Source organism: Colias croceus, chromosome 27, assembly GCF_905220415.1.
Source record: "Colias croceus chromosome 27, ilColCroc2.1".
Classification (NCBI taxonomy): Eukaryota; Metazoa; Arthropoda; class Insecta; order Lepidoptera; family Pieridae; genus Colias; species Colias croceus.
The window spans coordinates 5,571,192-5,595,575 of record NC_059563.1 but is presented as its reverse complement, the minus strand read 5'-3'; the positions used below and the strand labels follow the sequence as shown (position 1 = coordinate 5,595,575).

At 32.5% G+C, this 24,384-nt stretch overlaps 1 protein-coding gene and 1 long non-coding RNA gene across 3 annotated transcripts in view; one reads left to right on the top strand and one right to left on the bottom strand.

The window, feature by feature from the left end:
• LOC123703629 overlaps positions 1 to 24,064 on the bottom strand; it is a 54,254-nt gene extending 30,190 nt beyond the window's left edge. The window contains exons 1-2 of one of the 2 annotated variants that reach the window (XR_006753025.1): positions 21,973 to 24,063; positions 18,813 to 18,886 (exon numbers count right to left, since the gene is read on the bottom strand). Coding sequence is in view for 1 of the 2 variants with exons in the window: in XM_045651699.1 (XP_045507655.1) it covers positions 18,813 to 18,886; positions 21,973 to 23,758 (1,860 nt within the window). In the remaining variant the exon portion in view is untranslated. Of the gene's footprint in view, positions 1 to 18,812; positions 18,887 to 21,972 lie in introns of both variants that reach the window. The other variant, XM_045651699.1, reaches the window with a different exon arrangement.
• On the top strand, positions 9,501 to 9,753 carry LOC123703642. Its single transcript, XR_006753028.1, has 2 exons — positions 9,501 to 9,552; positions 9,643 to 9,753. It is a non-coding gene; the product is annotated as an uncharacterized LOC123703642 (long non-coding RNA).
• Positions 24,065 to 24,384: the final 320 nt, after the last annotated feature.

Sequence of the window (24,384 nt, the reverse complement as noted above, 5' to 3'; positions counted from 1 at the left end):
AATTATACCTTATTATCCTGGGCGTAAAATAGGATACTTTTTATCCTGAAAAAATACGTAGAAAAAAATTAATCTTAATTTTTCAGTTTTATCCATAGACGTTGTTCCGTAGAACCGCGAACACACGTTGCGTATTATTATAGGCCTAGCCGTATTTGGGAATTGGGTCCAATAGATATTTATAAGATGTTATTGAATGAGGTACTCAAAATGGAGAAATAACCATCCACGCGAAGACCGACATCCGCGCGGACGGAGTCGCGGGCGGAAGCTAGTTTATAATAATACTCCTGAGCGCGAGCGAAGCCGCGGGCAAAAGTAAAATATAAATTTAATATGAATAAAGGTTTGTGTTATTCCCAAAAAAGTTATCAATCTGCATGTTAATTTCTAAAAAACTATCAGTTTGAACGCTCATTACCCTTTACATTTTTAAAAACTCAAGAACGGCTAAACAGATTTTGATAACTTTACATTTACTTAATAGTTAATTAACATCTCCTGGATTAGTGCTATAATTAAAAAGTTCTATATAATGTTTAATTTTTTAACTTGCATTTTAACATCACTGATGATATAGCGAATTAAGAAGTTAAGTATCTAAAACAACTAACTATTCGCTACTAAAACTGTTTTAAACCCGGTTTAATTCCAGCATACTGCATACTTGATCCTTCCAATCAATACACGACAGTTGGATCGTTTCCAAGCTAGGCTTTTCAGCTGGAAGCACTTTATAAAACTAATGACCATGTTATATTGCCAATTTTGAACAAAACACTATAGTTTCTCAACTGCCATATATAATGTCACTAGCTTTCCGCCCCGTTTGTATAAAACCTAATAAATTATATACTAAAACCTTCCTCGAGAATTACGCGGTATCTATAAAAAAACCGCATCAAAATCCGTTACGTAGTTTTCAAGATTTAAGCATACAAAGGGACAGAGAAAGCGGCTTTGTTTTATACTAGTTATGTATGTAGTGATTATTATTTAGAACTACATAAATCCGGACGTACTACTTTTTTAATTAAATAATTTTTTTTAACTAAAATGGTTTCTACTTCCCCTTTCTAGTCTTGGGAAGTCCCAACAAAGAAGCAATGACCTCTATTTAAAAATTAAATTGACATTGACATTTTGTTCTATTTGACAGTTGACACCAATTAAAGCAATGTTCTTTCTCTTTTTCACTTTCTAGTTATTTCATATAAGGAAGGAAAGAGACAAAATATGATTTGTAGTTTAAAATTTAAACGTCGACTAGCTGTGCTCCGCGGTTTTACCCGCTCTTGTTGGTCTTAGTGTGATGGTATAAATTATAATTTATAGCCTATAATAAAGCCTTCCTCGATAAATGGGCCATGTATTACCGAAAGTTAAGTTAATTGTAATTTACTAGCTGTAGGTACCCTGCGGTTTCACCCGAAGAGCTCCGCTCTTGTTGGTCTTAGTGTGATTATACAATTACTATTATTATACATATTATACAATTACTTCCTCGATAAATGGGCTACCTAACACCGAAAGAATTTTTCATATCGGACCAGTAGTTCCTGAGAAAAGCGCGTTCAAACAAACACGCAATCTCTTCAGCTTTATAATATTTGTATATATTTAAAGGTATTATATGATTAAGGGTAAATTGAAAGAAAATAAATACTAGAGGTGGGTATATCGTTTCTGGATGTCTACATTATTGTATAACAATATAATACACGTTCAAATTCGAATAAAAAGTCACGCAATTTGTTACATGATATAAATATTATGTTCTTCATTATTTTCTAGATAGCTTTCTATTTCAGGCAGCCAGCCAGCCATTGAAATTTACAGGCTGCATAGTATCTACAATATCTATAAATATATACTAATATTATAAAGCTGAAGAGTTTGTTTGTTTGTTTGAACGCGCTAATCTCAGGAACTACTGGTCCGATATGAAAAATTCTTTCGGTGTTAGATAGCCCATTTATCGAGGAAGTAATTGTATAATATGTATAATAATAGTAATTGTATAATCACACTAAGACCAACAAGAGCGGAGCTCTTCGGGTGAAACCGCAGGGTACAGCTAGTAAATTACAATTAACTTAACTTTAAATTAAGAAAATGTAAATATATACAAATGCGGTATAAAATATAAATAAAGATTTCTCTAGACTTGATTTGTGAAGGTATTTCTTAAACTCAATAAATTATCACTCATTACATACACAGTACAAATACTCCTTTTAATTTATACATTTACCACAATATATTCGAAGCACATCTGCATCCTTTCGTTAGTTTGATAAATAGACAGATAATATGTACAATGGTTGTATAAACTTCACGAAGAATTCCGAGACAGGGTTGCCATTTGAATATTTATGTTATCTGTATGCAGATCGCGCGGTGCACTTTAATGATTCTCAGATGTACACTTTATTATTTCAAAACGCAGCTATAGAGGTGATTCATGAATCTTATTTTTAAAAAAAAACTTAAAATTATTAACATTGTTAAAAAAGCACGCTTAAATTCATTAAAATATTGTATGTTTACCGAACCTTGATAAGTGTTCAAAGATTGAATCAAATCTGTCCTTTTAAAGTGGGTCAAAATCGAGTCTTGAGGATTCGCTTTCGTACAAACAGGTGAATCTAATAAAAGCATGTTAAAAAAAATCTAACCGGCCAGTATGTATAATCGACAATCGTTCCAGAGCAAAAAAAAACAAAATCAGAATTGGCGCCAAACGTCAAATTAGCAACAGATTATAAATAAGTTGCCAGTGTCTAAAATAAAGGCACATTACCATTCATTTAGAGTACTATGCAAATGTGTTCTTAGCGTGTTGCATCGTTGATGTTGTAACTATGCGAGTCGTGAAGTAATCAAACGGAATTCGTTTCGCGCCATGCAAATCGTGACGCCATTTTGATTTAGCGACAAAGGATAGGCTAATGGCGCCTGCTGTATGCAATATGCATGTGAATCGATCACGAAGTGTTTAAGGTTAAAAATATCCTGTTTCTAGCTGTTGTTTTTTTAAAGTTAAATTGGAAATCGATTGGAGGCAATGAACGTTGATCGGTTGACATCAAACTTCAACTACTAGGGGAAAATTCTAGCTGCAATTAACTAGGAACAATAAAATGGCTGTAATTTTTAAAATAATCTATTTTCTTTGTTTAGGTATCACTTGAAATCTTACAAACATAATATGTACTATATCGACAAAATCCAAAACATACTATGAATTAAATATTCATGTATTATTCTTATAAATATACACGTGTCTTTAATATATTATGATGTTATAGGTGTTAATTTAATACTTGAAAATTCACGTAAACTGCGGAACCTTTTAACGACTAAGGCTAAAGCGCTTATAATTACGAGTAAATAAAAAGCACTGAGATTAAAAATACAGTAACTAAACTAATTCACACCAAAACTATGTTAACAATTTATTTTTTTATTTATAAATTATAGCATACGGAAGTCCGCTACTGCGTTAAAATTGCCATATATAAAAACAAGTTTAGCCTTAACTCAATGATTTATTTATGTGAATGTCAATGGTTAAACGGTTCGAAATTTAAATATTTTTACAACAAAAAAATGGCCGCCTACAGTCTGGTAACAAATACGGAAAGTAGGTCAGAGTTCAGACGTATATAAAATTAATCAGGGAAGCCTCCGCTCCATATGGCTCCATTTAAAGTTTTGCGCAGAATTTAGACAAAGTATTAAATTTAAAACAAAATTTATCTTAAGTATTAACATTCGTGATTCGGATATTACATTGTAATTCAGACTGCAGTCATTATCCTTGAACTCAATTTAAACTGCCGAACTCAGATGCATTTAAAATTTCAAATTCGAACTTTGTTATTACGCCATTCATAATTTGCACTTATTAAAAAGTAAAAAAAATTGTCAAAAATATCGCTGAATTCTTTATTTACCGGCAAGCCTGTGTAATTTTAATGAAATGATGATAGCAATAATCTGATTTCTACGAAATACGGGTTTACTACGAATTTAAATTTCATACATAAAAAAATAACCATAGACAATTAAAAACGAAACAGCAATATTTTTCAAACACGTTCTGTAAAGGCGTGTCTACACCATACACTCGATTATGATACGTAACCAGCCACCGCTGCAGCTGACCGTGTATCATCGCATAAGGTTGTAACTGACTCATAGAGCGTTGCCCTCTCCCGCGCACCAGGATAGCTTCCGCCAGATTTCACGTCTCACTTCTATTGTTTATGCTTTATACTTTGTTTATGCACTTTATCACTATACTCTATTGTTTATGTTACATTAGTTCGAAATTAGGGCGTAATTTATGGCAACTTTAGTTTGTTTTTTAATTCCGTTTTTGGGTAACGCACATCATTTATCATTCACAATGATATTTATCCTGTTAATGTAAATATTTTCACGGTTATTTTTCCTTCAGATAGGTTTAGTTATTTATTGAACTTAAATACAAAGACAACTTTATTTTTACAAACACAGATGCTAAAGTAATTTTTTTTTAATCTTGTAGCTAAAGACTTAAGAGTAACACCATACTAACTTAATAATTATTTACCTGTTATAACATTACATTATGTCATACAACTCAATAATTATAGATATATATAATATTATGTGCTTTCAACCCTTCGTTTTCCTCTCGCACACTTCAAGTTATCGCAAGCGAACCTTATTAAGTACCCCTGTGTAACCTAGCCCTTTTTTAGTTTTAAGTACTTTCATATTATTAAAATCGATATACATATAACCAGTTTGACACCAAAAGGAAAATAAAAAAAGCGGCTTTTTAGTCATAAATCAGTTTTTTTTACCTAAAAAATAAACATAAAACCATTTTATTGTTCTAGAAATTACTCGTATGTACATTTAAGAGAAAGTGTATACAATTTTCTTCGTTATTTATGAGTCGGAAACACATTTGTAACCGCTGTAAATTTAGTTTAAATGTCATATAAATGACTAATGTAAAGCCTCTGACTTCGCCTGTTTTTTAATTTTTATTACACGTAGAATATTTATATCAATGACATAATCGTCAAAAACGAATCTTACTTGAGCAAAAAATGTGTATTTTTCCATACATTTAGATATAAGAGTTTATCCGCGGTTTTGTATGCACGCACTTATTAAAAAAGAGCGTATGCGCTGAGCACACGTGTCAGAAGTGAAACTTCTTTGGCGAGATTCAAAGATACTAAAATCATCGCCTTACTCCACGTGACGGTACTCGATCTTAAAATTTTACTCTCAATGCGCCTAAAGAAGTTTCACTTCAAATTAAATATAAATCATTTTTATTTAAATTGATAACCATTTTAATGCCATAAAATAATCAATTAAAGTATAAAATATAAATCACACAAACTAACACATATGTAAGACAATATTAACACGGATGTGTCAAGCCGACCCACGCTTCGCCCACACTATCCTACTGTATTTATATGCTGTTTAAAGTTGATTTAATGAGTTGCTTGATTTAATAACGCTTATAGTTGATACATCGCCCATTTTTGCAAGTGACTACTATCAAGCTAATTTTCCGTTTGTAGCTTTATTTTGATGAGACGCCCAATAATTTCGTGTACGAAAGTCTCGATTGTGGTAGCTAACAGAGATAACAAGGATAATTTTTTTTGATTTGATGGTTCTCAAATATTTATTACTAACTGAATGAATTTTTTTTTGTTCAATCTCAAGATAATTACCTAAATTATTCGAAAAAATATTTGTCCTACAAAATCTATTGTTTGTTCAAAGAGTCCCCCTTTCCAAAGTGTATCGATAACGAGGTCATCATAAATGATTGCTAACAAGCTGATTTTTTTGTTTTCACTTAGTTAATGTTTATATAATTCAACAGACATATTGTCCTACAAATTGCGTAATAAATATTTGAGAACCATCAAATCAAAAAATTTTATCCTTGTTATCTCTGTTAGCTACCACAATCGAGAGTTTCGTACACGAAATTATTCGGTGTCTCATCAAAATAAAGCTACAAACGGAAAATCAGCTTGATAGTAGTCACTTGCAAAAATGGGCGATGTATCCTGAACTATTATATTAGATACTATTGTCTAATTTTAAAACATATAAATATGTATATATATAAAATCACCACATAGTATAGAGTAAAGACGTTTCCCGCTTTCTACCTATCTGTCCGGTGTCCCTATATAATATATATGCTTAAATATTTAAAACTTCGCAACGGATTTTGATGTGTTTTTTTTTAATAGATAAATGTTCAAAAGGTAGGTTTATAATTTGTTGACGAAGCCGAGGGCAAAAAATTAGTTAAGTAACTACAAATTTATTCAGTGAAATGTGCTTTTACAATACCAAATTATCTCTTCTCTTGTCTTCTATTCTACTCAATGATATCGAACAATAATTAAGGCCTTGTCAATACTTGACCCCTATTGGATGTCAAAGCAACTACTTGACCTAAATATCAGATTTATTCGCAGCATCATTTATTTCTATAAAATATAACAATACATTTTCTATCATTCCAACTTCCTTTTACTTTTAAACCGCAAAAAATTCAAACATATTATTTTTTTGTCCGACAAAAAGATGGCGGTCGTGATTCACCTGTCAAACTTTCGCGCGCAAAAAATGTGCGATGCACGATCAGCTATGGTACGGTGCTTTATGCGTCATCCACACGATTTTATTTGATCTATATTTGGTGTAGACGCGGCTGTGTGTCATAGTTCCATTTAAAAATTTTAGAACTTTCGTTTTCAAATAGAAGTTTCATGGTAAGTTCACGAATTAAATTCTTTGTCCAATTCAATTTTATTTTGAAATATTAGAGATAGTCTGTTCAATGATATTTTACAATTTTCTTTAAAACTAACAAACATTAAAATCAAACATACAAATTCGCTATTATGTACTTAAAAATACGACAAAATGTTTGCATAAATTACTCAAAACAATTATTACAGGTGTAACATAATATGTCATAACTAAAATAAATCTTACATCAGACAATTAGCACAGACAAGCAAGACAAAACGTGAATCAAACATTACCATAAGAATGTATACTCTGTAAATGTCAGTTGATGACACAAAGTTGGTGTTGTGGAATATTCTATAGTATCGACTATCGATAGAATGATATTATTTTTAAAACAACTTTAATTTAACACTGGTTAAAACCTGAAACCCGTTCGAATTATAGTCTCGAATTGTATTTGTCGATAATTATTCAAAATTCTTCTGTAACAAGCCGGCTCGATAGTGTTATACGTAATATTATCTAGTCACTGAAAGTATGTATACTAACATTTTATCATTATTAAACAGCTTTCAAAACATTTATCATTTATTACATAAATATCGTACTATCATGTATCAAATACTTGTATAACCAACGACATCAAGGACACAGGACATTTACTACATTCAAATCCTTGAAAAAAACTGCAATATACCTAAGAGGAGAAATAAAGGAGAGGAAATATTAACTGTAAAGGACAAACATAATCACAAACGCAATAAACTACGTAAGCATCCTGTATTGAATAATAACTAAATATTATATTCACATTTATAAACTGTAAGAGACAGTCAATACATTTTTAGTCCGTATAAAAGTAGATCAAAAATTACTCGCGGGGCAAGATTCGAATCCTCGTTTTTCTCGTTACTATAGCGACAAATTGATGGGAACCTATGCTACAATAATAAATAGGTAATTAAAATTATCATGAAATAGAATGGTCCAAATCTAAATTCCAAAAGTAATCAAATATCGTATTAGTCGCTAAATGTATTAAAAAAAATATCGACAACATTGCGAACATCGGTACATCCTTAACACACGCCATCTGTGTCAAGAAATATTGATTTAGCACATGCATTGTTTTAACTTCAGCTGAAGCTACACTTTATTATTTAACCTTAGAAAATGTATTATTTAATCTATACTAATATTATAAAGCTGAAAAGTTTGTTTGCTTGAACGTGCTCATGAATCACGGGTCCGATTTGAACAATTATTTCAGTGTTGGATAGGCCATTTATCGATGAAGGCTATAGGTATATATATACCATCACTGTTCGGTGCAATGACCACCGAACACCCTAGTCAGCAATACTAGGTATCGGGCGGCATTTAACATAAATCAAATCAGTCCACAAAACAGCATTTTACCTGGTCTTTCGAGCCGGATATGAACCAGCGACCCATGGATGCACCGAACAATCACGCTAAGGTCAACTGTCAAGGAGCGGAGCACTGCGAGTAAATTCGCGGGGAGCAGCTAGTTATTTAATATTGAAATGTAATTAATTACTTGTTTTTTTTTAATGAATGCATATTTTAAAAGAACGTAGTTTATCCTAATCTATTTGCCTGTTTATAAAATTTTGAATTAATTTCGCAGAATTTTGATAAACGTGTAGATAGGACCTTGCAGTTGAGCATGATATGAATTATTCATATTAAATTTGCAGGAAGACAATATAATCAAATGTTTTTTATCACTACATATTATAATAGTCCTCAGCCGATTCTAAACCGTCTGCTTGCGATAAACTCAAAAACTACTACACTGAATTCCAAAGTTTTCACTAATGGGTAGCGCGGTTCTCGATTAAAGTTATGAATTTAATTTTCATGAAATTTGGTATGGAGATATTTTGATGACCCGAGAAAGGACATAGGCTACTTTTTATCCCGGGAAAATGACGCAATCCCGGAAATCCCACAGGAACAGGAACTATGCGGATTTTTCTTTGACTGCGCGGGCGAAGCCGCGGGCGGAAACCTAGTATTAAATATACATAATATGTAACACTTGTTCCACATTTAGACACAGGATATTGGCAAGTACACTTGCATAATGATATATCTCGTGACAATTTTGCGAAGCTGCAATGCGGATTATTTCGTTTGTTTTATATAATTTTGACGGTTTAAATACACTTTTTTTTTTTATATAAATTTGAATGATTGGGTGTTTAACCTTTAATGCCCGGTTCCTATATTCAACGGATCGTCATAGTATCAAAGCTACTATCCGTTTTTCTAGAACTAACTACGAGTCGTTAATACCGTTCCACAATTTTATTTCTTGACGTGCTATCGACGGACATCCGTTGGTCATAAAAATACCGAGCCCTCTTCACTCACAGATGTGCGTTTCGTTATAAGCCAAATTGAAATTAAAATTACACAAAATTCAGGACAAAATAAGTTAAATATACAGCCGAATTATAAACTTTAAGAATAAAGTTTCTTATTAATAAAGAACTAATACTAAAGAACTTTATATTTGTAGACATCTGCGTGATAATTTTCCTTCTAAACAACCTAATGCGTTACACAGAAAGCAAAAACGGAACGTTTTTCTCGCGCACGCGTGCATTGCTTGTCAGTTGTCAAATTATTGTCATTCATTGTTGATTCATTGTCAAGTTTTATAATTAAAGAATAACAATACAACGACGACTGTTTATATATTTATTAAAAATGGATATTACGCCGGTAAGTACGCCTTTATATTTCTTCTTTAAAATCGTCTACCGCTTACTTTTTGCTTCGGACACTCTTAACAAACAGGTATTTCTGTTACAGAAATCGAAGAAGGCTATGAGTAAAGACGAGGTTGATCAATTATAACCAGTAAGGAGACTAATGCTTCTACTAATAAATTAAAGGATGAATGTTGGACTTCGTTGACCAACACATTTAATGCAAAAAGTGGTCAAATACCAGGAAAACTTTTTATTTTCAGCCAAAAAATTCAAACATAATAAGGATGATGGACAAATATTATGAAGAAATAATTGAAATACTGAACACACAATAACTAATTAATTTTTGTATATTGTTATGCAATATATCTAGACATACGGTAGAAAAAGAATTTGTTAGTGCTAAATGTAAATCTTATGTAAAAAATGTATTTAGTTCAGAGAGCCTATTACAGCGTTAAGGAATATAATATAGAAGATGATAATCAATGGAGGGTTGTCGCGTAAGAATCACAGGACAGTTCTTTAGCATATATTATGTAGTTACATATATTATTATGTAAAATTAAACTGTAATAAAGAAATAAAACTTTTATTCCATTTTATTATGTACTTTTATTTATTTTTTATTATTTACAATACAATGTTTAAAAAATTGATTTCTACATTGCAAACATAGACATATATATATACATATATACTAGTGGTCCGCCCCGGCTTCGCCCTTGGTACATGTTTATGTTTTCTTTCCATAATAACCATCCTCGTACTTCAAGGAATATTATAAAAAAATAATTATCGAAATCGGTCCACCCGTTCACGCGTGATGCCGTGACAAAGGGAAATAGGTCTGCCACTGATATCGATATTGTGCCTAAAGCATAGAACCTCAGCGTCAACTGTAATTGATGTTATGGAGATACCCCATGATTCCTGAAATGACAACATAAATTAGGTATGTAATAAGGTTAGACGTGTTTGGTATAATATTAATGCCTCCATTAAACTAACCTGGCTCCTTTTATTCGTACGTCTGGATAAATTTCAAGAAGTAATTGTTCAACAGATTCTTTATCAAGTCGAAATCTCAATTGAAATTCGTGAGAATCCAGGGTCGCAAAAAAATCCACTCCTTCTCTATAATATATACTCTTTCACGCCCACTATCTTCTTCCGAAATTCGATATAATATTAAACACTTCTCTATCACTATCTGAACTCCACATTTCGATATTGAAGCGGAAACAATGAAATAGTAAGAATTTAACCGCCCGAAATCGACGGGTAAACAAAATGCTATACGAATAGTAACTTTGACAGCATAATGACGTTACAAATATTTATAGGAACGCGATAAACTGTCTTCTCCATACAATATGCTTACCGTTCGTTAATAGTAACCCTCCCATCCGTTAGTAGGAAGCCGTCGGTAAGTTGCTTGACGAGACGTTTTTTATAGGAACGATTTTCGCTTACGCTTGGTTAATTATACTACTATTCGTAACTAAAACGGATCGTTTTTCAAATATAGGAACCGGGCATAAGTAGTGTGCATGCTTAAACTTGTTTAATCGCATTTAAAATCGATTTAAATAAAAATATTAAACTAATTTTGATGTACTTATGTATGTTTATTTAATGAAATTCGTTAGGATATGTTATTTACCTACTTCTTACTACCTTCCTACCTACTACCTTCTAAAACCGTTTTCTACTTCTTATAAACAGACCTTTAGATTCGATTTTGACCTACTTCAGACGGACAGATTTAATACAATAATTTCACGAGTTTATTATCTACTAGTGGTCCGCCCAGGCTTCGCCCGTGGTACATATTTGGGAATAAAAAGTAGCCTATGTCCTTTCTCGGGTATCAAAATATCTCTATACCAAATTTCATGCAAATTTGGTTCAGTAGTTAAGGCGTGATTGAGTAACAGACAGACAGACAGAGTTACTTTCGCATTTATAATATTAGTATGGATTTAATAAAAGCGTGATTTTAGTTTTTACACTATATTATTTATTTTATTTTTAACTCGAAATAACATGAGATACTGAGAAAATTTCTACAAACCTCTTCAAATATCTCTCTCTACTATTTAGAAGTTTCCCTTCACCATTCCACTCCCATGTATAAAAAAGCAATGAGAACCGACAATATTAGACCATTAATTAGTAGATAATTATGCAAACGTGTAACTATTTGGAGTGGAACATACATTTCACTTTTATTATAGCCTCCTTATGAGCTTAGAGAAGAGGCTACTATTAGATAGGTATAGAAGATCAAGGAGGCATCTTTTTTACAAAACAATCCTACTAATATTATAAATGCGAAAGTTTGTATGGATGTATGGATGTTTGTTACTCTTTCACGTAAAAACTACTGAACCGATTACAATGAAATTTATTAGCACACATATAGAGGGTAACTTGGATTAACACATAGGATAGTTTTTATCCCGGAAATCCCACGGGAACGGGAACTATGCGGGTTTTCCTTTGCAAACGCGGGCGAAGCCGCGGGCGGTAATCTAGTATTATAATATGAACATCAAAATATGTTATTTTACATAATATATATATTTTACATAAATAGGATAATTTTTGTCGTACAAAATAATCACGCAAATTAGCTTTTTGTGTTTTTCTTTTGCGTTAAACGTTAGCTATAATTTCTTGTGCCGGAAAAGTTTAACGAGGATTTATAGAGTACAGAATAAGTTTAAATAAGTTATTTCTGTAATAAGACAATGATTTTGATTCTTTAACTATTTTCAGATTTCAATTAACAGTAACATTTTATGTACCCACTAGTAACATTTTTGTACCTAAAATACAAATATAAAATTAAACTAAACTGCCTATAAACTTCAATAGAAAATAGCCCACCAAAATATTTCGTTCAACAGTCACTCCATAGCTACGCAACGGCTGCACATTTCGACAAACTGACTCATCGGCATGCAGCTGTACGTGAAAGTTATATAAACGAGTCCTTTCTAAGTTGGAGGTGTTTCAGTTGAAGGCTTGCCCGTGGCCGCGATGAGCCAAAAAAAGTAAAACTTTCGAATTAAATACGTGATGAACCTAATTTTCTATTATTCCATTTTGTTGTAAAATGTTATGTCAACTTTGTTGATACAATAGACGACCCATGAGACCTTAGCATGAGACGATATGATTAAAATTTATTAAAGGCTGAAATAACAAAGGCTAGGTACCACTAACAAATTTCGAAAACTATCGTGTACTGAAAATAAAACATAACTAAATGATCTACGCACCAAAAATCCTTGACACCCTTCTGCACCCTTATTTTTCATACAGGAAGTTCTTTACTTCAATATTTCCTCTTATTTATCCTACAAAGAAGCTTCACTATGATAATTTATATTTTAAGATTAAAGCGTCCCTTATGAGATCATCTTACAATATATCAAGACCGAACAAGTATTTCGGTCAAATTTGGGTCCAAATTTTTATTTTTTGTAGAATTCTGACGAAACCATTACCAAAGTTTCAGAGATAATTATATATGAATCACTGAGTTAGTCGGTCAGTCAAAACACGTTATTTTATATAAATAGTGCATTTAATCCGACATTTCTCACTGAGTCAAAGTAGCTAAAATTATTACCAAGCATACGGTTATAGATGCCTGGATAGACTATCAAATGCTTCAAGAAATGAATAGTAGGTATAGGCTGTTCCTTCGTGGTTTTACACGATACAGTAAAAGTTAAAATATGTTTATTGTTCTTCTACGTTTTTTTTTGTGTATGTGTAAGACTTATCTAGTTTCTCTATGTAATCTTATTGGTCTAAACTTATATGTGTCCTGTAATTAAAATATTATGACATAATTCAATTCAAATAGGGATTGATTACCGTATAAACTTCACAAAAAATGAATTAAACGGGTATAATCTTTTCGACCAGACGTCTTTTGAGGTGACCCGTTTGCCCCCTATAATCCAATATACAAAAACAAACATTAATAATTACCTACTCAATAACGTATTCTTAAAATATTTTTTACATGCTTTCAAATCATGACTAATGCATTTTCAGCATTTTAAGTCACAAAAACCAGCAAATCCTATAAACTAAAACCCAGTGAACAGACAATCCAAACAAGTGATAACTGCGTTAAAAACAACCGACTTCAAACTTGCACTTGCAACATTTACAAATACAGATAAAAATGCTCATAAAATAAAAACTACTGGGCCTATCCGAATAAAATTTTTATGGGACCAATTCGACACCATCCCGCAATCCGCATCGAACAAAAAAAGAATCACGTAAATCGGTTCAGAAACCTCGGAGTAATCGGTGTAAAATGTAAATACATAAAAAAAAACATACCGGCCGAATTGATAACCTCCTCCTTTTTTTTAAGTCGGTTAATTAAGCTCTCTTACCCACAAAATATTCAACTCAGATGCATAATATTATAAAGCTGAAGAGTTTGTTTGTTTGAACGTTTAATTTCAAGAACTACTGGTTCGATTTGAAAAATTCTTTTGGTGTTGGATAGCCCATTTATTGAGGAAGGCTATGTATCATCACGCTAAGACCAACAGAAGCAGAGCCACGCGGGCGAAGCCGCGGAGTGCAGCTAGTTACAAATAACTCCCACTAAGGTATACCACGTGCCTAGCTACCATAAATTAATATACAGAAAGATCATAAACGGCATTACAAATCATTTGGCACGGTCGCCACATTATTTCGGGGCAAGGTCGCGGAAAAATAGCCCAGTGTTAATTCGAACATTAAACTATTTGTATTATCCCTTTGTACTGTATTATGTGCGCTGGATATTTTTACGTAAAACAGAGCATATGACCTGCTGACATCTGAGCCTAACCTGCACTTGGCCAGCGAGGCGTGGTGGTAGGTGGATGGTACTAACCCTTATGGGAGGCAATGATTTAGATATTGGGTTTGCAATGGGTATGTAGGTAAGCATCTTCTTCATCCTTAGTTAAAAAACGACACATTCATAAAATCCGCATTGTGTTACGGGAACCACGATATATTATTATGTAGTCAAGCGATACGTGGAGGGAACACTCAAATATAATATACTAGCTTTCCGCCTGCGGCCTCGCCCGCGTTTTCAAAGAAAAACCCGCATAATTCCCGTTCCCGTGGGATTTCCGGGATAAAACCTAGCCTATGTTGCTCAGTGAAGATGCAGCTTTCTAATGGTGAGAATTTTTGAAATCGGTCCAGTAGATTATGCGTGAAAACTATACATACATACATAATTATAAACCTTTCCTCATTATAATATTCCTATAGATATAGATTTGACGACGACCCACTTAATATGTACTATTAAAAATACATCGAGTATTTATTTAAATATGTGTAGGTATTGCACGTACATAATCAAGACTTTTAATCTAAAAATACCCGCAATTCTACTAAAGAATAGACACAAAAAATAGAACAAAATTTATTTTAAAAATAACTAACAAAACGCTAAAATCTCAGTCTTGATCCAGAGGCACAAACATTGAAAACATTTTCAAGCTCTTCATTCCGGTCGTGTCCTATAAAATTATAAGTAAATAGATTATTATAGAGCAAAATTTTTGAGTTCTTTGAATTTGTTTTAGTATTTTCTAGACTACTGAACTACTGAACTACAACTGATTTTATAATCTTTCTCTATACATACCTACCACTAAATTCAACCAATGCTTTTTGTACTAGCTTCTCAACCCGGTCAGAGACAGGGCGAGAAGCTACCTACTTCTTTTTTTTTGTTGTGCGATGTTAAAATAAACTTTCTTTTTTCGTTCATACTATACCAAATTATTTTTAAATGCGAAAATAGAATAAGGCTGGTTGCAGAGCTTGACCGACCGTCATACCGATACGCATCAACAATTGTTGTATGACTATGACACTATGCGCATGACAATACGCGTGCGTATGGTCGGTCTAGCTATGAACGGTTTTATGAATTTCCATACATATGACAAGCGCGACCGACGTACGCACTGATGGTCGGTCAAGCTCTGCAACCAGCCTGACTCCTTTTTTTGTTATATTTTAACATATCTACTGCTTGACGGATTTGGATGAATTTCGATTATACAGATACTTTTAACTTTGCCGACGGACATAGGCTATTTTTTGTCAAAACACTAATCTTAAAAGGGGGTAAAAGAGGGGATGTTGTACGCCTATCTGCAATCGCGTGATATATTGAACTGCACGAACGAAGCCGCGGACGGAAGACCAGTAAATTATAATAAAGACATTTATTAAAAAAAGAAAACTTTAATAACATTATGTAGCTAACTAATTTATTACGTGCAAAGGAGAACTTAATGAGCACATAAAATCTATTAATTTTCAGTTTATATCTCTACATAGCATAAAACATAGTCGCTTGTCGACGTCTGGGTGTCTGTATGCACATCTTCCAAATTACACAACAGATTTTGAAGCGGGTTTTTAAATAGATGGAGAGATTAAAAAAATTTAGACAAAACGGGAGAAGCCGCGGGCGGATAACTAGTTTTACATATGTATATATATTAAACCTTCTTTGATAAGAATTTGGTTACCACACCCGCATATATTAAGTACTGTTAAATTTCAAAAGCATACACAAAATCCCGTTATTTTTATCGATAAATAAAAAGCCCACTCCACATAATAAATTATCAATTAGGTCGAGGTCACACTATCTACACTGCAGTGCAATTTTCAGGGAACGTGTCACAATTAGTTTATTTAAAAACTGTATAGTGCATTTTGGAAGCAACGTTTTGCTAATGATTTATTAAAAACATTCATAAACCGAATAGGAAACTATAGTATTAACGAATTTATAGAATTAACGAAATCGGTTCAGCCGTTCTCGAGTTATGCGCTTACCAACACATTTTGGGATTTGTTTTTATATTATGGATGTTTTGAGCAACGTTTATGAGCGTGTTAAAACCATAATCATTATTAATGTTCACGTAAATATACCTTAAAAATTCGCGAGTTTCATACGAAAGAATTACATCTCGTTATTACCACCTGTCTAGAACATTAATTAGCTTCATTTCGTTTCGAAAGGTTATAATGTAAGTCATGTAAATTGAAGCCAACCAATTTACATGATGAATAAATCAATTTGTAATAATTTATACACAGACAATATACTTGTTTGTTATTGCCACAGTTCATTATTTGGGATAAATATTCTATCAATATACCTCCTTCAATTCAAATATGTATTAACTACTATTTAATTTTACGCATTATAACAATGATATTTCAAACGTCATGCAATTAATCGAAAATAAATCTATTAAATTTTCTTCGCTAATTTATAATAATAGACCTCAAACTACAGAGATCATAAATAAATCACATTCACACGATTAAAAGTAAACAAAAACATATTTACAAACTCAAACTCAAACATTTATTTATTCAATTAGACTTCTTTTAGAAGCACTTTTGAAACGTCATTACATATTTTAACATTTACCACCGATTCGGAAAGCAGTATCTACGGAGAAGAATCGGCAAGAAACTCCATAGTTGCTCTTTTTAATCATGTCAGTTTTACAATTTAATTTTACAAAATACATTATATTATGTACATTATAATCATAATATGCCAAAGACAAACACAAGAAGCCGCAATATAATATTTTCTTTGAGGTAACAGTAAAAATCATTACTGAACGCGTAAACCAACTTACAAGTCTCACTTGACGGCCTTAGCATTACTTAACCTAAAAAATAAATAATACCCGTAACTTAATTAGCTAAGTAAACCACGACTCACTTTCGCGTTAAATTAATTATCTAACTTCCATTAATTGCAAACTTAAATTAAATATTTCTATTTATTTTAGCCACAGATACTCTTAAACAGATATTCAAAAACAGATTAAACTTTTTAATTTTTATAGCTTAACAAAAAGCATACATTTTAATATACTGAGTTGGTTCAAAAAAAAGATTAATACTTTATAGTGCAAATTGTTATTTATACTTCAAACGTTAGGTTCAATTGAAGGACCTTAACATACACGCAGTATTTATTATTAAATGACATTCATAATTACTGGAATCGGCATTAATTCAGTCTAAAATAATTTTAGAATAACCCAGCCTTCTACTACAAATCCCACAATCAACTTTCGCAGTATAAAAAGACCCAGTCAGTCTTTAGAGATAATATGTGCTTTTCTAATCGATATAGTGATTTTCGAAGGTTTTAGTTTATAATTTTTTAGGATTTAAACAAAGCGGACGAATTCTTTCAGAAGTATTTTAATTTTCTGGATTATTAAACATTATGAAATTTATTCTTCAGTCAGAGAGAATGATAGTTAATTATTTATTATATGTACAGTAATTACTACATAAGACTATACATACCTATATATTGCATTATGCTATATAAGAATTAATTGTACAATGAGCATCGTATAGTAGTTACAAGGAAAATGGATGTCGTGACTTGAAATCATCGTTATTGTATGAAAATTATTATCCATGTGACAAAGTATGTAATTAAATCACATAATAACAAAGTTTATTCATATTTAAAGGTCGTAGTTTATAATGTAATTATCTCATTTTAATTTTCTTTTTATTGAGACGTGAGTACATAAGTTTTCGACTTCAAGTTCAATACTTTAAGAAGTGAACTCTTTATTTATAAATACCCTACCTAATTTATAAGTCCCACGCCCCAAGGAAATCTTAATTGAAGCACTTATTCTGGCACCATAAATTAATTATAGATAAACTTGGGGTAGGGCAGTGAGAATTACTTCTGTGCATGTTACAAGTGTTCTATCCGTTTAAAACTTATTTACAGTGAAATACAAACGGAGCTTAAATAGTATAACTATTTTTTATAATCAAATTCAGTATAATACTAGACTAAGACTACTTTCAAATAATATCTACACTTAATTATATACACGATACAAAGTTAGATAAGTTACTTGTTTATAAATCAAGTAACTTGACTTACTTTCCACCCAGCGAGCGTATCAAAATAACTATTAAACAAATCACGAAAAACAATTCAACTGAATCAAAATTACGACTAACATTAATTTCTGTACTTAAATCCATTTTCCATCCACTATAACAGCAAATAACTATTTAAAATTAAAATACACTATCAAGTACGAACAACGTACGTACAAACATGAATTATTCTAGTTCTGCTTTAGAAATGTAGTTAATAAATTAATTAATACAAAACTGTGTACTCACCGGTGTCCTCCGGTGTAACAGGGTCCCGACGGGGCTCGGTATCTTTGTGGGTGTGCCGCCGTGCGGGCTGCGGGCTGGACATACATAGTTACAAATTAATTATCTAATTACACTGCTGAACATATTAAATGGGACGCTTACAAATTTTTAATATTTGACAACTTTACATTGCTTGACAAAATTACAAATTAGTTATCGTATTATACTGCTGAACATATTAAATGGGACGCTCACAAATTACCTATTTACAACTTTATAGTTTTAATAGTGCTTTAGTTTTACTAGCTGTTTGCCATCACTCTGCCCGGATTGAATATAAAAAATATACGTTAAATCATTCAGGACGAATGTACCTAAACGAAAGAACTTTCAAAAACGGTTATATAGTGACATTTAGAATTTTAAAATATAAAAATAGCACAAACTTAAAATATCTAAGCATAGAAATAAAAATTCGCATCCAAAACTCTATGTATTACGTAATAAGCATAACCTTGGTATTAACAGAAGACAAAAGAGACGTGTTTTGAAATTCTCGAGTCATATTCATCGCTAAATTACAATATTTACATAATACATTGACGCTAATATTCACGGCCATATGACAATATCCTTGTTTGACAAGAAGATGTCTAATGTTTTTAATGAGCATTAAAAATCGTTAATAAATTATTTTTATTAGGGCGCTTTCAATTTATGCGTTTCGTGTCGGGCGGCTGCGGTGCTGAAGCGGTGTTTTAGACGTAGGGCGCACGGACGATTCTCTCTTTTCATAAAAAAACGCTCCGTGCGGCGCCGGATAGACGCGTAAACGCATTATTTGAATGCGCCCTTAGATATTTCGTATAATAGGTACTAGTTTCAGGCATTGCTTATGAAGAAATAAGTACTTTGATAAGTAAAAGTGTATACTCCACTCTAAATAATCTACTGCTGTGAAAAATTTCCTCCAAATTTGGATCAGCAGATTTTGCATGAAATTGCTATGAACATCTAAATTCACAGAATTTAGAGTTTGTGCTAATATTCAATAGGTATTTAATATGATTTCATTGAATATTTAAATCTGTGTTCAAAATTGCCTTCAATAAATATTTGCGTGCCAATAAATTGTCATTTAGCGTTGGAAAAATTAAATTTTAACATCTGAAATATTTCTATTTTCTGTAAAAACAATATATACAAATAAATATTTTAAATTTGAATTTAAATTCATATTTTGATATAGTATATTTATATAAGTAATTTTTTATAGTATTTATATATATTTAAATTTCTCAATTAAATAAATAAAGAAGATACAAAAAGAAAACTAGTAGGCAATATATAATATATTATGCATAAATATTATTAACATTTATAATTAGACCTTGAATATATTCTTAGTAATTAAATTAGGCCATGAGGCAATAGGTATTTATTTATTATATCCTGAGTTGTACATTTTCTTATATCAATATAAGGAAAATATATTATGTACTTATTAGGCTTAATATTTTTAGACTTATAAAAGTTATTAGTGGCAATCACAAGCATAATTATTATAGTAACTTTTATATAGTTTCAAATATCAAGTGAGGTTTATTTAATTAGATTTGGAAGAATTATCTGCGTTATCCATTTTAAATGAATATTTACTAAAATGTGAAAATTGTAAAATACTCTTATTCATTTTATCCTACTAATACTATTTACCATAAATGGAATAGTTTACAAAATATGAAAAAGGGAGGTTGAATGATTGCAAGTTTGCGCACAAAAACAGCTGATGTATTGAGATATTATTGCTGAGACATTAAAATTGGCATGGATAAATATTATTCGATCTTTTAATTAATCTCTGTTCTATATAGAGAATACAATCCCGAGCATGTTTTTCAATCCCGGGATTACGGGATTTTTGATGGATAATCCCGGGATCCCGGGACTATCCCGGGATCAGCCTTATGTGGGAATTGGGTTCTAATAAAAAAAAATGTGTGCGTGTACCAGTGTACACACGTAAGAAGTGAAACTTCTTCGTGACCTTATTTTTCAAAAAAAAAATTACTATATGCAACTTTACAGAAATACGTCGAATCACGCGTGGTAGGGATAAGAAAAAGATGGCGCGTAACGGCAAAATGTCACGCGTAACGAAAAAATGTTACACTAACTTTTCCAACCCCGATAAAGAAGTTTCACTTCAAAAATTGAAGTATAGTTTCTCAAAAGGTGTTGTATTTTGATATGAGGTGATCGGGTGATTCCCTGTTTGAAAGTCCCTTCTAAGGTCTACTATTATTAGGGCCGTACCAGTATAGTCCGTATCCGTATCGTACCTTAGATTTGTTTTTTATCGTTATATAATTTTATGCTAAGGTATAATCTAGGCTAGGTGATAGTTAAGGCGCAACGGATCGTAGAATGCAAAATAGAATAGCTGTTTATATCAATCTCGAAAATACCGGGATTAGCCAAGTACAGTCCCGGGATTTTCGGGATCAGAAAAGGGTCGGGATCCCGGGATCCCGGGAATCGGGTGTATTCTCTAGTTCTATAATAAGAAGATATATCTAATTTCTATTTAATTGTTTCTGGTATCAAATAGATTATGAAACTTTTATACAATTTGGGAATCCTTTCTATCGCAGATAGCTACTTTATTCCTGAGTGATATAATATTTTTGCCTATATTTCATTTAAATTTTAATTCTATGTCAAACTGAGCAGAGTCAGGAGGAGTAGCTAGGTTATATAACAGGAAATATTTATATTAGATTGTATAGTCATTTCAATTGTTTCTTTGTGATAAATTGTTGATTTTTAATTGTTGATTGGAAATTATCATACTTTGTGTTTACAGCTATTTAAGGAAATCAATTGTTTTGAGTTATCCATTTACAAACATTAAACATTTTTTTAAGCTTACGAAATTGCTTTGGAATCTTAAAATTATTTTTCCGAATTTCAGTTTGATATTAAGTACCAAAAAAGTTAATTAAACATAATATGCATACACAAATGTTAAACCAAAACATGCCTAAATTATATTTATTTCTACATGTTTGCATAGATAACAATAAAACTATTTTATCATTACATACTCATACTCATTAAAACAATTATGAATAAACAAACTAATTTATGTAATTGACTAACTAATAAATAATTAACTTACATTTAGTAGGATGAAGTCTTGGGCTTATCGGTGGACGATCTTCCAGCGAAAATGTACTATTAAGATCTCCGGACTCGTTAGCGATTGTATTATTATTGTACTTCTTAACACTGTCCGCCCAGTCTTGTATCCAAGTTTTGTCGCCCTTACATCTATTCAGACTTAAATATGACAGCTGATTAACAACCTGCTCTGGGGATAGGTCAGGTTTCTCAGCCTGTAGCGCCTTTTGCGCGTTCTTTAAAGCTGTACTCTCGAATTTCGCTTCCTCCAGAATATTCTTACTGCTAGGTAATGATACAGGGACAGATGATTCTCTAGATAATCGATGGATGTAGTCAGTCTGGTCTATTTCCGATTTTGTTAAGCTACACCTCCTCCGCCTGGGTATTTCAACTTTTATCGGATATTTCGAACTCAAAATACCCGACGTCGTCACAGAAGTGAACATACCGACATCACCTTCCTCTCCGTGCTTTGGCGGTGATTTCGGAAACGTCTTTTCCGTAATATTACGTACCCTGTTCTTTATTTTCTCTAAATAACTACGCGTCGATTTGATTTGTTTCGACGTTTGTGCGGCTAGATCGCTCTCAGTCGGTGATTCGTAACAGCACGATATTTCTAAAACGTTTTTGTCTTTCGTCATTTTGTTAGGTAGATCTATGTTTTTTGTGATTGGCAAAGCGCTTCGCAAGCACAGATCTCGTCTGGGCTCTTTTGTAATAACAGCGGGGTTTGTGTAGTCGAATATAAGCTCGGGATTGCTTTCTACGCTTCTACGCTTCAATGTTTCCTCTATTGCTTCATTGAGATAATGTGTCCCAAATGTTCTATCTATACTCATTCTAGCTTTTTGCTCCTCAGTGTAATTATCACCTTCTATTGTATATGTGCCTGTAGAGGAGTTATTTGATTGCCTATCGTCCTCATCATCTATGTACAACTGGGGTTTAGGCGGACATTTCTTGAACAAATCAGGCGTTTCTGATGTCGCTCTTAATTTACGAGATATGGGACTTTTTGATGGTTCCGGTGTTGATAATCCGTTGTCAGGTGTTAATATATCTAATTCAGGGCTGGATATGTCTGTTAGCATGACACCTTCAGGACTGTGATCAACTATATCTGCCATTGGGTGTCTTTGATAGTTAGCAAGGTTACCATAACTGGGACTTTTATGGACGTCTCGTAAATAGGAACTGTTCGCTTTTAACGGCAAGTTAAGAGCTTGACGTGTGGAATAATTCTCACTTCTCGACATAATACTATCTACAATGGGACTTTTGGACGTACATTTCGGCTGGAATATATCTATGGGTGATTTCACTTGGCGGTTAACTGAGCTGATGGTTTTGTCAGTGTTTTGTGCTAGTGGACTACTTCTGAGTTTAACGGACGACGATAAACCACCGTCTTCTTGGTCGGAGGAGAAATATCCCTCCGAGTTGTAGCCTTGAGCCTTTCGCGGTAGCTTAGCACTCATCGACAGTCGTTGCGAGATAGGGCTAGACTTGGGCACGCTAGCAGACATAGACTGCACTCTTTGGTGACGTGCTTGAGACTTTTTCGCTAGCTCTTCAAGCCTACGGTTGTCGAATTTCTTCGCCTCGCCAAAGTCGACCGTAAACGCCATCGGATGCGGTTTTGGGGCGGAAGACTCTGACTGACCTTCCTCAACATTATCAGCAGGTTTCACTTCACATTCTACTTTATCACCCACTTCTAAAACACTACTCTGTCCTTCGGATAAAGGACTAGAAACGTCTTCAACACTTACACTCATCTTCAACTTCAAGGATCTAATAACAGTGACATCATATTCATAAAGCGATTGCTTTCGTTTGAACACGAAAAGGGTGCCCTTTGTTTCACTGCAAAGCAATTAGCGTATCACAGCACTTATTAGCACAGTATAAAAAAACAAAGAAATATTAAAAAGTGGAACGAGAGCGTTGAAAAAAATAAATTAATCTAAAATCTACATTCGTACGCGAATCGACTCGATCGCGATGAACACCACGGAACCGAGCGACGACAACATTCATGACAGCACGAATACAACCAAAAAGGGAAGTTAACTTTTTATTTTTACACATTTAATTCCCTCTACATGGCAACACTGAGAATTAAGTCAAATACCTATTCTATCATCAGTCGACATAGATAAAATTTATAATGCGTTTAAAAATTTATAAAATAGATACCTACATAAACAAGTTAAGTGATTATCATTAAACTCTATTTCAAACAAAAGAACGATTCAAAACCTAATTATTAGTGTTTATTACAATTTTTTGAAGAGGCAGCACAGTTACAATAATCCGTTTTACGCAAAATCCGCTTTAACGTACGTAATAATTTTCTATCAACAAATAACACATTTAGCGCATACTTATATTATATATTCAC